This window comes from Polypterus senegalus, chromosome 16, assembly GCF_016835505.1.
Source record: "Polypterus senegalus isolate Bchr_013 chromosome 16, ASM1683550v1, whole genome shotgun sequence".
Lineage (NCBI taxonomy): Eukaryota > Metazoa > Chordata > Cladistia > Polypteriformes > Polypteridae > Polypterus > Polypterus senegalus.
Genome location: NC_053169.1, coordinates 540,499 through 556,384, shown reverse-complemented (window position 1 = coordinate 556,384; position 15,886 = coordinate 540,499). Strand labels below are relative to the sequence as shown.

The following is a 15,886-nucleotide window of genomic DNA, read 5'->3' as shown; positions in this document are numbered from 1 at the left end:
TTAAAGTTTGTCCTGTTTCACTGCTTGCATGGGTAGAGCCGCGGGGGACAGCTAGTCATATATAAATATGTTTAACTTTGAAGTGAAAGATTTGCTTGTAGTGTATCCTTTGTTCTTATCTTCTTTTGTTTTGGCCTCAGTCCCCCACAACACTATTTCTGCTCATGTTAGCCCCCCACCAGAGCCATCACTGAGAAAACCAGGGTTTGTAATGGTTTTAAAAAATTAAAAAAAAGAAATCACTTACGATCCTCCAATAATGTAGTTGAACCCAAGAATTACCCAAGGTAAGTAGCAGGCCTAGAGAAAAGAAATAGACAAAAACTACAAGATGAATGAACCACATACAAAAAAATATTTTACACTATTTCTGCTTTGAAAAAATTATTCATTGACTGGAACATATTAGATATGTTTTTGTAAAGAAGACCGTTAACTCTCTTTATATAATCTCTTAAAAATAAGGGTGGAAACCATATCACAACTGTTTAAATAATTAGAAATATACAAAAGTGGCTTTAACAATTCTTTTAAAGAAAGACAGAAAACGTTTTATCAAACCAAGATTTATTCAGATCAACTTTTCCTTCATTAAAAACAAAAAAAAAAACAAAACAGAAATAGGTAACTTGTTGGCAATAAAACAACTCAAAGGATGGACGGTAAAGACAAACAAAATTACTTTCCCAAACCTTTCATTTTTTTTTTTTTAAATACACAGTATAACTTTTTTTTTTTATAACATTGTATAACCACTAAATTACTGCCTAGTTATGAACTCAAAATTGTTTCAAGGCTATTTTTGGAGGACTGTGTTGTTGTGGTTGTAGTAGACAACGAGAAAGGAGATTTTTTTAATAGTGGAACACAAAGATTATTTTTAATATTGAAAGAATTGTTCTGTTTAACTATGGAAATTGTATTTAATTTCCACAGATCTCCCTTTGTTTCATTAACATTGAAGTCTAAGTCTATATGCATTTGCCACATGAAATTCTTTTCTAAACTTAAGCATTTTCTACACATTTTTAAAATTTTCACTCCTGCTCTGAAGTCAAATGTTGCTGTTGTGTAGACTATGGTTACTAAGCAGCAGCAAAAGACCGTTTATTACAAACAAAGATGGAATTTCTTTACTCATTACAGTGGAGTAGGAGGAGTGGTGAGGATGAAGGGAGTAGAGTTGGCAAAGGTGGAGGAGTTTAAATAGTTGGGATCAACAGCACAGAGTAATGGGGATTGTGGAAGAGACGTGAAGAAGACAGTGCAGGCAGGGTGGAGAAGAGTGTCAGGAGTGATTTGTGACAGACGGGTATCAGCGAGAGTGACAGAGAAGGTCTACAGGACGGTAGTGAGATAGATGGGCTCTTTTGTGCCCACCAGAATTTCCACAACATATCGGGTATGAACCTTTGATTAACACTAAGATCAAAGTTCTTGCCCCATTAGTTCTCTAGTGAACGTGTGACAGACTTTTTTATATATATTGGTGATGGACAGGTTGACAGAGGAGAACAGACAGGAGTCCCCGTGGACTGTGATGTTTGTTGATGACATTGTGATCTGTAGCGATAGTAGGGCGCAGGTTGAGGAGACCCTGGAGAGGTGGAGATCTGCTCTAGAGAGGAGAGGAATGAAGATCAGTAGGAACAAAACAGAATACATGTGTGTGAATGATAGGGAGGTCAGTGGAATGGTGAGGATGAGGGGAGTAGAGTTGGTGAAGGTGGATGAGTTTAAATACTTGGGATCAACAGTACAGAGTAATTGGGATTGTGGAAGAGAGGTGAAGAAGAGAGTACAGGCAGGGTGGAGAAGAGTGTCAGGAGTGATTTGTGTCAGGCGGGTATCAGCAAGAGTGAAAGGGAAGGTCTACAAGACGGTAGCGAGACCAGCTATGTTATATGGGTTAGAGACGGTGGCACTGACCAGAAAGCAGGAGACAGAGCTGGAGGTGGCAGAGTTAAAGATGCTAACATTTGCAATGGGTGTGACGAGGATGAACAGGATTAGAAATGAGGACATTAGAGGGTCAGCTCAGGTTGGATGTTTGGGAGACAAAAATCAGAGAGGTGAGATTGCGTTGGTTTGGACATGTGCAGAGGAGAGATGCTGGGTATATTGGGAGAAGGGTGCTAAGGATAGAACTGCCGGGGAAGAGGAAAAGAAGAAGGCCTAAGACAAGGTTTATGGATGTGTTGAGAGAGGGCATGCAGGTGATGGGTGTAACAGAACAAGATGCAGATGACAGAAAGATATGGGAAAAGATGGTCTGTTGTGGTGACCCCTGACCGGAGCAGCTGAAAGAAGAAGATTACAGTGGAGTAGGAGTGGGAATTGATTTTAGGAATTACATTTACATATACTTATATGTAGACTTATAACATTTATGATACAATTGGTTACATTTCTTTTGGCTTTCCAATTGGAGCACAAGCAGGTCAAGTGACTTGCTCAGGGTCACACATGGTGCCAGGAGTGGAAAGCGTTACCCACTACACCACACTGCCTGTCTATTACATGGATCACCACCTTTAAAAAACCAAAGTACAGTCACTAATGCTGGGCAAAAGTTCAAAGACAGCAGACATAATATTTGATTATCACAGGATGTTTTCCACCCTTGTCCTCTAGGAAGCCTGTGTCTATGGGTGTTATTTACTTAGATTAACTTGTAGCATCTGTGAACTCCCACTTTAAGGATACCTTTGGTATTTTTCAAGTCATTATGATTTGTTCACAAACATGGCATATATGCATTTGCCCCATGGAATTTTGTTCTAAATGCATTTTCTATACATTTTTAAAAATATCATTCCTACACAAAACAAAACTGGAAAACAAAAACTCAAACACTTACAGGCGAAATGGCAAAGAATTCGATATATGATAATATGCCTTCTGTGTTTCCGTTGCATGTTCGAGACAACAAAAGGGATCTAGAAAGTCATTTTATCGCATATTCCTGGTATTATTTTTCTTGTGGTAAGGATACATTTTCTGTTCGCTTATGTGAGCTCTCACGTAAATATGGTAGTACAGTAATCCCTCGCTATATCGCGCTTTGACTTTCGCAGTTTCACTCTATCGCGGATTTTATATGAAAGCATAACTAAATATATAACACGGATTTTTCGCTGCTTCGCGGGTTCTGCAGACAATGTGTCTTTTTACTTCCTGTACATGCTTCCTCAGTTGGTTTGCCCAGTTGATTTTATACAAGGGACGCTATTGGCGGATGACTGAGAAGCTAACCAATCAGAGCACGCAGTTAAGTTCCTGCCTGCTGAATGCAGTGTTAACCAGGAAGTCTCGTCTCGCTCATTCAGCATCAACGTGTTTCTCTGTGTAAAGAGTTAACTTTTATGTTTATCTTTGTGCATAGTCAAGTCCTTCATTTTGGCTCCAAAACGATCTGCTACTTCTTCAGGGGCCGTGCCCAAGCGCAAACGGAAGATGTTAACGACTGCCGAAAAGGTAAACGTTTTGGATTTGTGGAAGGCTACGATTCTTTTTATTTAAAAAGTAGGAAAGGAATATAAGATCTACGGCCGCAGTGTCCTTTTAACCAGGGTGCAAAACAAGTTGTAAGTGGATGTAATAAGGCAGTAGTCTGGATGGAATCTGCTTTAGGGATTTGGATTGAAGTCTGCCAGAAGAAGAACAACGGCAGTGCTACACAATCGCCTGAAGTGGCTCCTTTAAGGGCTGTAACGCTCTCCTTTGTTGTGCAGTAAAATAAAACTCATTGTTATCGGACAAGTCATCGTGTCATTGTTGGTGAGTAACCATAATTAATTTTCTACTTACAGTACTTAGTACATGTACGTACGTTTAGTGTCACTGTACACACACATTTACTGTACTGTATACTATTTTTATTGTTGCATTGTACGTATTTATTGCTGGTGGCCTGTCTATCGTAATGGCTGTAACATGTGATATCGGAGACACTCAATATCTTTAAAATAATATTTAGGTTTTACTGTATATAAACAGTGTGTTTATATACATAATTTCAATGAATCTTACCTAATATCTAAGAGAATACAAAGGGATTATGCTGTATAACTCTGCGGGGAATATTTATAAACAGTGTGGGAGAGTTTATAAGGGCTTAAAATATATAAAATAACCATAGAAACATATGGTTTCTACTTCGTGGATTTTCACCTATCGCGGGGGGGTCTGGAACGCAACCCTCGCGATCGAGGAGGGATTACTGTAAATCAAAATAAAAATCAACCATGTGGCACAAAAACGTTTGCTGTGATTTTGTGCTGAAGGACTAAGTGCTGAGCTATCACACACAGCGGATTTCTTGTAAAATGGACAAATCTGATAACGTTGATGTTTCTGTTCAAAAATGATAAGTATGAACTATTTTACAGTGTAAGTGTAAAAGGTGGAGTTGAGGCTAAGGATCCGTGGTGGTATCCAGAAAGTTGCCAGTTCAAATCTAATCACTGCCAGCAGGGCTAATCTTCCTCTGGTGGGCACTTAACTCAGAAATTGCTCCAGGGTGCTGTAGAATGGCTGGCCCTGTGCTTTGGCCTCCAAAGGTCATGCAAAAAGACAATTTCCACTTGTGGATTAATAAAAGAATGTCAAATCAAAAAGAAAATAAAAAAAAAACAATAGTACTTTACAACTGTTTAGCACAAAAATGGGCTTATTTGGCAAGTTTTTAAGCTTTTCCCCTGTGCCACATAGCCTCCATTGTAAAGCGCCAGTGCAGATATTTTTTTTATAATTTATAGAAAACACTTAATTATAGAACACAATTCTGCATGGCAAATGCACATAGAGCATTGCGAGGAAACAACTCGACTTGAAAAATACTCCAAACTTATTCTTTAGTGTGGGCAGAAAATGCTTACAACCAGAGAGTCACGTAGTTGATGCAGAAACTTTGAGAATCTTTAAGATGTGTCTGGATGAGATATTGGGACGTCTTAGCTGTTAACTAAATTATTAAGCTTGACCAACTGAATGGTTTCCTCTTATGTGAAATTTTTCATGATCTTGTAGTACTTCTATTTGTGAACTGTTAATAGAGGGCCTAAAGTTTAGATATGAATACATGAGCCATTACGCCTCCTGCATAAGAACTGCTCTCCCTCCACAATACCAGGCTCTCTCGTTTCTAATTCGATTTTAAAAGCAAATATCATACTTTACCTTAAATCTAGTGCCAAACCAAAATGATACAACCATATCTCTGTTCAGTTGAGCCCACACATACAGGACCGACATGATAAGGGGGATCATCAACAGCTGGGGGGGAAGATAGAAAAATCAATTATAACACAGAAATGTCACAAAGGAAAAAACTAGAGTAGACTACGTAGAAATGTACATACACCATGTTTTATAAATTGGATTTTGTTTTATTTGTTATGGGCATATTTTCACACTCAAATCCATGCAAAGTTTTATGAAAGAAGCCCCTGCACTTCACCTAGGGCAGTATAGTGGTACATTGGTTATAGAATTATAGAAAAATCCGTTGCGTACTTCTCTCATTCGTTAGCCAAGTGGAGGTAAGAAACACCCTGAGGCTGGCACTCGAGTAGGGAAGGCTCTGCCCCCCTTGGCCCGCTGCATGTCTCTCGGATTTGCGCAATTAAATCATTACTGCAAGAGATACTTAGCATGATGAGAGAAGTCGCAAAATTAACTAGAATGTTCAAGCAAATTATAGAAAAAAAAATCTCTGAGTGACCCAAATTCAGACAATACATAACCCATAGTTTAAGAACCTATGATTTAGACAATATCTCTCTCTCTCACACGCATTATATACATACATACATACATACATATTCATCCATCCATTTTCCAACCCGCTGAATCCGAATACAGGGTCACGGGGGTCTGCTGGAGCCAATCGCAGCCAACACAGGGCACAAGGCAGGAACCAATCCTGGGCAGGGTGCCAACCCACCGCAGGACACACACCAAACACACACTAGGGCCAATTTAGAAACGCCAATCCACCTAACCGGCATGTCTTTGGACTGTGGGAGGAAACCAGAGCACCCGGAGGAAACCCACGCAGACACGGGGAGAACATGCAAACTCCACGCAGGCCTCTCCTACCCTCGAGGCAGCAGCGCTACCACTCGCCCTATATACATATATATATATACACACACACACACACACACACATATATATATATATATATATACATATACATATATATACATACATATACACATATATATACATACACATACATATACATACATATACATATATATACATACATATACACATACATATACACATACATATACACATATATATATATATATATATATATATATACATATATATACACACATATACATACATATATACATATATACACATATACATACATATATATACACATATATATACATATATATATATATACATATACACACACACACACACATCCTAAGTTGTCCCTAATGTGTGCTTGGTGTGTGTGGGTCCCTGTGCCCTGTGTTAGCTGGGATTGGCTTGGCACCCTGCCTCCCACAGGGATTAGGTGGATTGGAAATTTTAAATTGGCTCTAGTGTGTGCTTGGTGTGTGGGTGTGTTTGTGTGTGTCCTGCGGTGGGTTGGCACCCTGCCCGGGATTGGATTCCTGCCTTGTGCCCTGTGTTAGCTGGGATTGGCTCCAGCAGACCCCCGTGACCCTGTAGTTAGGATTCAGCGGGTTGGACAATGGATGGATATATATGGATACACACACACACACACACACACACAGTGCATCAATTTTGAGCTTCATGGCAAAGGGTGTGAATACTTATGTACATGGGATTTCTCAGTTTTTTTTATTTTTAATAAATTTGTAAAAACCTCAAGTAAACTTTTTCACATTGTCATTATGGGGTGTTGAGTGTAGAATTCTGAGGAAAAAAAATAATTGAATCAATTTTGGAATAAGGCTGTAACATAACAAAATGTGGAAAAAGTGATGCGCTGTGAATACTTTCCGGATGCACTGTATATATGTGTGTGTGTGTGTGTGTGAGAGATATTATCTAAATCATAGGTTCTTAAACTATGGGTCATGTGTTGTCTGAACTTGGGTCACTCAAAGTCGAGATTCACAGTTATAGTCACTTGTAGAGTGTCTTGTGATGGGTCACCGCAGGCAGTTTAAGCAAACTATTTTGCTCCAATAAGGTCTGCAGTAGCAACCCTACAAGGGGAATGTCCCACTCACACACCCACCCCTACCTTAATGATTAGAGGTGATTCTCCAAGACACATAGAAGTGCAAAATTGGGTTGTGAGGGAAAAAAAGATTCAGAAATCGTGGTCCAAATAACCAGAACATTGAAAAATAAAAACAGTATTTAAAAGGAAAAATAATAAATTCTTTCTCATCTAACATATATTAAATTTGTTACAAATATAGCACAAACAGTTTGTAATGGTTATGATTATTTCCCTGTGAAAAAAGAAAAAAAAAAAAACTCGGAAATAACAGCTTGCTTAATTGAGGTAGGAGTCCAATTAAGAGAAGAAATGGATTGGGACAAAAACCTGCAGTCACAGTAGGCTCCGAGGACTGAATGTTAAAAGCCACTGCCCTAGACCAATCTTCTTTTTTACAATTTTGTTCTAATTATAATTACATGTTCTAGTTACTCAAAGCACTTTACATGGACAGTGGGGAGCCACTTCAACCGCCACCAATGTGCAGCATCTACCTGGATGATACAACGGCAGCCATTTCGTGACAGCGCTTTCAGCGTTCATTAGCTATGAGGTAGTGAAGGGCTGAGAGAGACTGTTAGTCCCAAAGGGCCAGGGAATGATTAGGGGACCAGAATGGACGAGGCTGTGGTGGACAGATTTGCCAAGACACTGGGGAGCACCTTACTCTTTTCAAAAGAAGCCTAGGAATGTTTTAGGACCACAGAGATCTACTGATTTCAGTGCTAGAAAGGTGGTGCACTTTAGGCGCGTTGCTAGACTTACGACTCCACATTTCTGCCCAGTGTTATAAAACTCACGCTGCTCTCCCTATGCAACTCCACTACTAAGCATCAACTGTCAGCAAAATATTTTGGCAGAAAGAAATTATTAAGACCTGCTACTGATTCAAATCTGTTGTATATTTACAAAAAAATGGAGAAACATATCACCCTTACCTGCATATCCATTATTATACCAGTGATCTGTTTGAGAGACTGTCAAGGAATTCATTTAAGATCGAGCTGAACAGAATAGTAACATTTTTTTACCTGCATTTTTATTACTCTTTAATTTAATATTGTTTTTTTTTTGTATCAGTATGCTGCTGTTGGATTATGTGAATTTCCCCTTGGGATTAATAAAGTATCTATCTATTATATAGTGCCTTTCACATCTCTCTCTCTCTATTTCACACCCATAAGTTTGTACATCTAAAGAAAAAAAGAAATAACATAAAACAAGAGATCATTTTCACAGAAGTGTGTCTTTTACTACTCTTTTTCATTATTTGGCCAAAGCCTCATCCAGAACAACTTACATCACCAGGGTAGAGCACAACTACATTTAACTGGAGTGCAGATGAGCTACGTGACTTGCTCAGGGTCAGAGAAAAGAACCGAATTGGCAAACGTCATTCTGCTATTTTTGACTTTCACACATAGACCATTTTAAGCAAAAATCAGGGTGTAGTAACTTCCAAAACTACTATCATTGTGGAACATTTTGAAAACTAATACAGAATTTTATGTGGCACCCTCCTAGTCTTTATATATGATACGCTACCGTGGCTGTCAGTTTGTCTGTCCAGGATTTTAAATCACCTGTAGCTCGCAAACCATTTGACCGATTGACCTGAAATTTGGTACACATATACTACGTGACGTCTACTATCCGCTTTCGGGATGAAGATTGACCTCCAAGGTTATTCCTCTTTTTATTTTTATTTTATTGTAGAATTGTATAGGGCGGCACGGTGGCGCAGTGGTAGTGCTGCTGCCTCGCAGTTAGGAGACCCGGGTTCGCTTCCCGGGTCCTCCCTGCGTGGAGTTTGCATGTTCTCCCCGGGTCTGTGTGGGTTTCCTCTTACAGTCCAAAGACATGCAGGTTAGGTGGACTGGCGATCCTATATTGTCCCTAGTGTGTGGGTGCGTGTGTGTCCTGTGGTGGATTGGCGCCCTGCCTTGTGTTGGCTGGGTTTGGCTCCAGCAGACCCCTGTGACCCTGTGTTCGGATTCAACGGGTTGGAAAATGGAGAATCAACTCAGCAGCATGCGGCGCATGCGTACAGGCACCATTCTCATCCACACCACTTTCGCTGTCACTTCCCCTGCCGCTTCATATTTTAAATCATTATTATTTAAGTACCAGCTTAAGTGAAAATTTTTTTAAAAATGTACTACGTAATTGCAACACAAACAACTGACCTAATCAGTTTTAACACGAAGAGATGTCGACGGAAGAAGAGAAGAAGTGGGCCGCTAAGGTGGAGAAAAGAGCAGCTGCTCAGGAACCAGCAGGCGCATCAACCTCTGAGCACACGAATGATAAACGTGCAGAGAAAGAGGAGGAAAACTAGGAATGCTCAAGTCAAGTGGATTCACTGCATGTTATCGTGCAGGGCGCCGTTACTGGTCGGGTATAATAGTAAACTTAGAAGTAAGCCTCAGTGACATCCATCCATCCATTTTCCAACCCGCTGAATCCGAATACAGGGTCACGGGGGTCTGCCATAGCCAATCCCAGCCAACACAGGGCACAAGGCAGGAACCAATCCTGGGCAGGGTGCCAACCCACCGCAGGACACACACAAACACACCCACACACCAAGCACACACTAGGGACAATTTAGAATCGCCAATCCACCTAACTTGCATGGCTTTGGACTGTGGGAGGACACCCACGCAGACACGGGGAGAACATGCAAACTCCACGCAGGAAGGACCCGGGAAGCGAACCCCAACGGGTCTCCTAACTGCGAGGCAGCAGCGCTACCACTGCGCCACCATGCCGCCCACGCCTCAGTGACACAACTTTTAAATTTTCTTTTCTATGCTTTGGGGAAAGCAGGACGAGAGATGTGATTGGCGCTATTTACTACCAGTCAAGATACAGCGCGTCCTCAGTACTCCAATGATTGAGGGGAGAGGAAGAGGATGGAGACAGAGCGAGGTGGGGGACAGTGTTGAATGAGTATTTAAAAAAAAAAAAAAGAAAAGAAAAGAGAACGCTGGTACTAAGGTTGTGGAGAGCGGATTAAAATAAAAAAAAAAAGAGAGAGACGAAAAGTTTTTTTTTTGGTGGTCAGTGTTAAACGCGAGAGGCATCGAGCGGGTTTTGCTCATTGGAACGCGGATGAAAAAGAGAGCTTAGCTTGGCTTTGAAAAAAAAAAAGGGGCAGGGACAGACAAATGAAGAATCGGATGCCTACTTTACATGAATTTGCTATTTAAAAAGGGAACGTAAATAAATCCCACATCAAGACGAAGCTACTGGCGTCATCCCAGACGGAGCTGTGAGATTCCTGAGTTTCACCACGGAGGTAAATGTGAAGTGCAGTGAAAGTTCCGTGAGTACATGTGAAGTTGTATACAACATATGAGCTCCAACTAAGCACGGCAACAATTTAATTATATATATTGTGACGCCTCTGCCGCATACGTCCCGGGGGAGCCATCATGGACATTGCAATACCTTCCCCGGGGAGCTTGGGGGCAGTCTCCCTGGCAGTGGATTCCTCCTCAATCTCCCCCGTGGCTCCATGGGACATGGAGTCCACCACAGCAGACCGGTTGGGAGATGGGGTGGCCGCTAGGGGGTGCTGCAGAGAACCAGCCACCACACTGGACGGTTTATCAGCCCCACCCGGAGGTGCAATTAAGACCAGCTGGTCAGGCACCTGGATCACTTCCGGGTGGGGTATAAAAGGGCCTGACTCCCAGCGATCGAGGCCAGAATCGGGAGGAAGAGGACGAGGTTGCCTGGGAGGAGTGGTGGTGCCAGGAAAGTGTTTGGTTGTGTTTGGGCTGTGTGGCATGGGGAAGACGTGTCACACGGCTGAAGAAACAAAATAAAAGATCCTTGAGTGTGAACACGTGCCTCTGCGTATTCTGTGCCGGGTCGGTTGCTATATAGCGCCTTGTTTACAATATATATATAATATTTAGTGTTGATTTCTATGTGTGAACCTTACTTGTGCTGTAACTCGGATAAATTGCCCGAGTTAAGTCAAACTGCGATAATATCCCTTGAGTGGTGTGTTTAATAAATGGGTTATATTATTTTTTTTTATATTTCGTTTGTTGTTTCCTATCTATGATTGTGCGGAGTGCTTACATGGTGGTTGCATTCAAATAATTAAAAAAAAAAAAGGAGTGAGTGTTTACAAATCATTACTTTGAAATATAACTGTTTCATTGGACCCATTGGTTATTAAAATGTAGTGGGATGTGTTTAATGTGAATCCCACGAGTGACATTTCATCCTATGTCACAGGTAACGTGCCAGTTCAATGGCGGGAAGGCTACATTTAAAAAAAATACACAAAGACTGAAGAAAAACGTTAGCCCTGCACAAGGCGTTTACTTCATTAGGCAAACATACAATGCCCATTTGTGTATACAGCATTTCAAAATATTTGCATGTGTTCTTGGGATTTTTTTGGAAAGCAAATCAATGAGTGCCACTATGTCACATCAAATACAGGCGATGGCTCTGGACATATTAGTACAACTACTAAATAAAAATGCAATTGACAAGTATTATTTACACACACCAATTCATGGATTTCCTGTACCTCTAAATTTCTCGTTAAGTACAATAGTGCAATTTAATTTTCTTAATTCAAAAATTGAATTGAACACCAGCAAGACCAAGGAACTGGTGGTGGATTTTAGGAGGCCCAGGCCCCTCATGGACCCCGTGATCATCAGAGGTGACTGTGCAGAGGGTGCAGACCTATAAATACCTGGGAGTGCAGCTGGATGATAAACTGCCAATACTGATGCTCTGTGCAAGAGAGGACAGAGCCGACTATACTTCCTTAGAAGTTTGGCGTCCTTCAACATCTGTAATAAGATGCTGCAGATGTTCTATCAGACAGTTGTGGCGAGCGCAGTGGTGTGCTGGGGAGGCAGCATAAAGAAGAAGGACGCCTCACATCTGGACAAACTGGTGAGGAAGGCAGGCTCTATTGTAGGCACAGAGCTGGACAGTCTGACATCTGTAGCAGAGCGACGGGCGCTGAGCAGACTCCTGTCAATCATGGAGAATCCACTGAACAGGATCATCTCCAGACAGAGGAGCAGCTTCAGAGATAGACAGACTGCTGTCACCATCCTGCTCCACTAACAGACTGAGGAGACCCCACACTATGCGACTCTTCAATTCCACCCGGGGTAAACGTTAATATTATACAAAGTTATTGTCTGTTATACCTGCATTGTTATCACTCTGCAATTTAATATTGTTTTGTATCAGTATGCTGCTGCTGGAGTGTGTGAACTTCCCCTTGGGATTAAAAAAATTATCTATCTGTCTGTCTACCTAATGGCGCCTGTCAAGCAGTGGGATATATTATGAAGCAAGTGAACAGTCAGTTCTTGAAGGTGAGGTGTTGGAAGCAGGAAAAATGGGCAAGCATAAGGATCTGAGCGGCTTTGACAAGGGCCAAATTGTGATGGCTAGACGACTGGGGCAGGGCATCTCCGATATGGCAGGTCTTGTAAGATGTTCGCAACATGCAGTGGTTAGTCATGGGCAGCCAAGGCTCAATGATGCGTGTGAGGAGTGAAGGCTGGCCCATCTGGTCCAATCCCAAAGAAGAGCTACTGTAGCACAAATTGCTGAGAAACTAAATGCTGGCCACAGACCGGTCAGAGTGCCCATTCTGACCTCCGGCCACCAGTGAAAGTACCTACAATGGGCATGTGAGCATTGAAACTGGACCATGCAGAAATGGAAGAAAGTGGCCTGGTCTGATGAATCAAGTTTTCTTTTAGATCATGTGGATGGCCAGGTGTGCGTGCCATCATTTATCTGGGAAAGAGAGAGATGGCAGCAGAATGCACTATGGGAAGAAGGCAAGTCAGTGGAGGCAGTTTGATGCTCTTGTCAGGAATCCTTGGGTCCTGGCACTCATGTGGATGTTACTTTGACAAGTACCGCCTATCTAAAGATCGTTGCAGACCACACACACCCATTCATGGCAGTGGTACAATGGTATTCCCTGATGACAGTGGCTTCTTTCAGCAGGACAACACGCCCTGCCATGCTGCAAAAAATTGCTCAGGAATGGTTTGAGGATCATGACCAAGAGTTCAAGGTGATTACCTGTATCTCTGTTGGACGTGCTTTAAAAACAAATCTGATCTGTGAAGGCCCCACCTTGCAACTCACAAGACTTAAAAGATCCGCTGCTAACATTTTGGTGTCAAATACCACAGGTCACCTCCAGGGTCTTGTGGAGTCCATGCCTGGAGGACTCAGAGCTGTTTTGACAGCATGAGGGGGTCCTAAACAATATCAGGTAGGCGTTTTTAATGTTGTGGCAGATTGGTGTGTGTGTGTGTGTATTTACTATTTAGAGTGAGGAAAAGTCTGCTACTTAAGTGGATATCTAGCATAAAGAATTCAGAATTTTATGTGTTTGTGTCTCCACATCAGACTTAATAAAACCCCAGCAATACAAGTTAAGGTAGGTTGCTTGGAATAAAGTTATATTTGTTCAATATAATAACATGAAACAGAATGCTTTTCCTCCTACTATTACTCAATTAAGGTACCTGCGGTAACAACCCATCAGACATCACTGCTTATTAACAAAATACTATGTGGCCAGCACACCATCTTACCTTGCACAACTAGAAGAATATAATAAACGAAATAGTGCTTTGTTGTGGCAACATAACAGGAGACTACCGTAAATCTTTTTTAAAGGTCACACCATTGCCTTCGAGAGCTTCAATAACCAAAAGGATACGACTATGCAAATCCAGTTGAAGAGCAACATGAACATGTAGTCCGCTGGCCGTCCATCAAAAGCACCTGGAGGAAAAGATATAGATGTATTTATTATAAAGCAGAATTGTTCTAGTCTTATTTACATGATTTAAGAAAAACTCCGTATTAAAAAGAACAGGCTCGTACCTGTTTCTAATCTCGAAGAGTACTGATAAAGGAAATAGAGATTAACCAAATAAAGAAATCCTGTTCCAGGGCCTACTGGAAAGTACAGTGTTGATGAGATTGGCCGCCAGATCTGTAAAAATAAGACAACACAGCTAAACAATTTTTATTGACCAAGTCATATATAGTAATTCAAATTATTATAGCATATGACAAAACAAAATGAACATGGGTTTCATAAAATAAAATCTGAGAGCACCATGAATGCAGCTATATAGGTCTCTAATAATGTCAGTAATAGGTAATAATAGTAAGAATACGTGACAAACTTGCTAATCCTTTTATTTTGAGATCCACCCATTGACTTAACTGTTAATTGACCAATGGAATGGTCATCTTAACCCCTTCTGTAATTCTGTCATACGTCACGTTTCATTACGCTATAAATACGACAAACAAGTGTCAGAGTCTGCATATGTGTGTTCATCAATACTCAGATTCATTGTATTCTGTTCACAATCCCAGAGAGATACAGATAAAGCGGATTGTAACAAATACAATTAAGAACAGAGACTCCATTTCAGTCACACTGGGGTATCTTACAAGTTTCCAGTTAAAGTTCAAAAGCACATTTTTAGGACTGGGAGGAGAAACTGAAGTAACTCTGGGAACCCCACAGGAGCACAACGAGAGCACACAGGCCCTTTTGGGAAATCAGCTCAAGCCTAAATGCTATGATGTGAGCACTGAGGGTGTTTATGGGTTAAGGTGAATAACCCGGTTAGGCCGAAACCTTGTGTCTTAACAATCGGCGTTTACATCCACAAGTAATCTTCTGGAGTTCCCCTTCGGGTTTCTTTATTTAGTCACACGTTTGATGTTGAAGAGTCGAATGGCCTGGTGGTAAAAACTGTTCTTAAGTCTTGTAGTCCGAGCAGCCAGACTCCTGTATCGTCTGCCAGACGGTAACAAGGAGAACAGCTGGTGTGCTGGATGGCTGTGGTCCTTTATGATGCTGCTTGTCTTACGCAAGCACCCATGGAGGTAAATGTCTTCTTCAGTGGCAGGGAGACTCTTGCCCGTGATGTGCTCTGCTGCCTTCACCACTCTCTGTAGTGATTTTCGGCTGCTGGCAGAGCAGCTCCCATACCAGACGGTAATGCAGCCGGTCAGCAGACTCTCGACCACACTCCTGTAAAAGTTTGAGGTGATGTTGGCATTCATGCCAAACTTCCTCGGCCTCCTCAGGAAGTAGAGCCGCTGGCGAGCTTTCTTAACCACAGTGTCTATGTGAAGGGTCCACGAGAGATCCTCGATGATGTTTACTCCGAAGAACTTGAAGTGGTTAACTCTTTCAACTTCTACGCCGCTGATGTAGATGGCCTGGTGTTCTCCGCTTTGCTGTTTCGGATAGTCCACGATCATCTCCTTGGTTTTGCTGACGTTAAGAAACAAGTTGTTATCCAGGCCCTAATTACGTTTACACAAGAAAACATGAAATTTGCCTTCTCAGTTGCATCTAATAACAGACAGAATGAAATAAAACAGACAAATAGAAACAAGAAAGGTTAAGGTAAGGTAAGGTAAGGTAAGGTAAAGGGTAAGGCAGTTAGATAATACATATTTACACCAAAAAAAAAGGTTACAGGATATATATCAAAACCTTAATCATTATCTCTGATATTTCTTATTGAAAAGTCATATGGCACTAGGAAGAAAGGAGTTTCTGGAGCGATTTGTGTGGGTTTTCAAAGCGACTCTCCTTCCTGATTTAGT

General features: G+C 41.4%; 1 protein-coding gene across 1 annotated transcript in view; it reads right to left on the bottom strand.

The window, feature by feature from the left end:
- Window positions 1-15,886, bottom strand: part of derl1 (derlin 1) — a 43,600-nt gene that overhangs the window by 14,472 nt on the left and 13,242 nt on the right. Inside the window, exons 2-6 of the mRNA XM_039738998.1 lie at window positions 14,132-14,243; window positions 13,965-14,029; window positions 8,164-8,190; window positions 5,182-5,277; window positions 248-300 (exon numbers count right to left, since the gene is read on the bottom strand). Of these exons, the coding sequence (XP_039594932.1) occupies window positions 248-300; window positions 5,182-5,277; window positions 8,164-8,190; window positions 13,965-14,029; window positions 14,132-14,243 (353 nt within the window). The remainder of the gene's footprint in view (window positions 1-247; window positions 301-5,181; window positions 5,278-8,163; window positions 8,191-13,964; window positions 14,030-14,131; window positions 14,244-15,886) is intronic.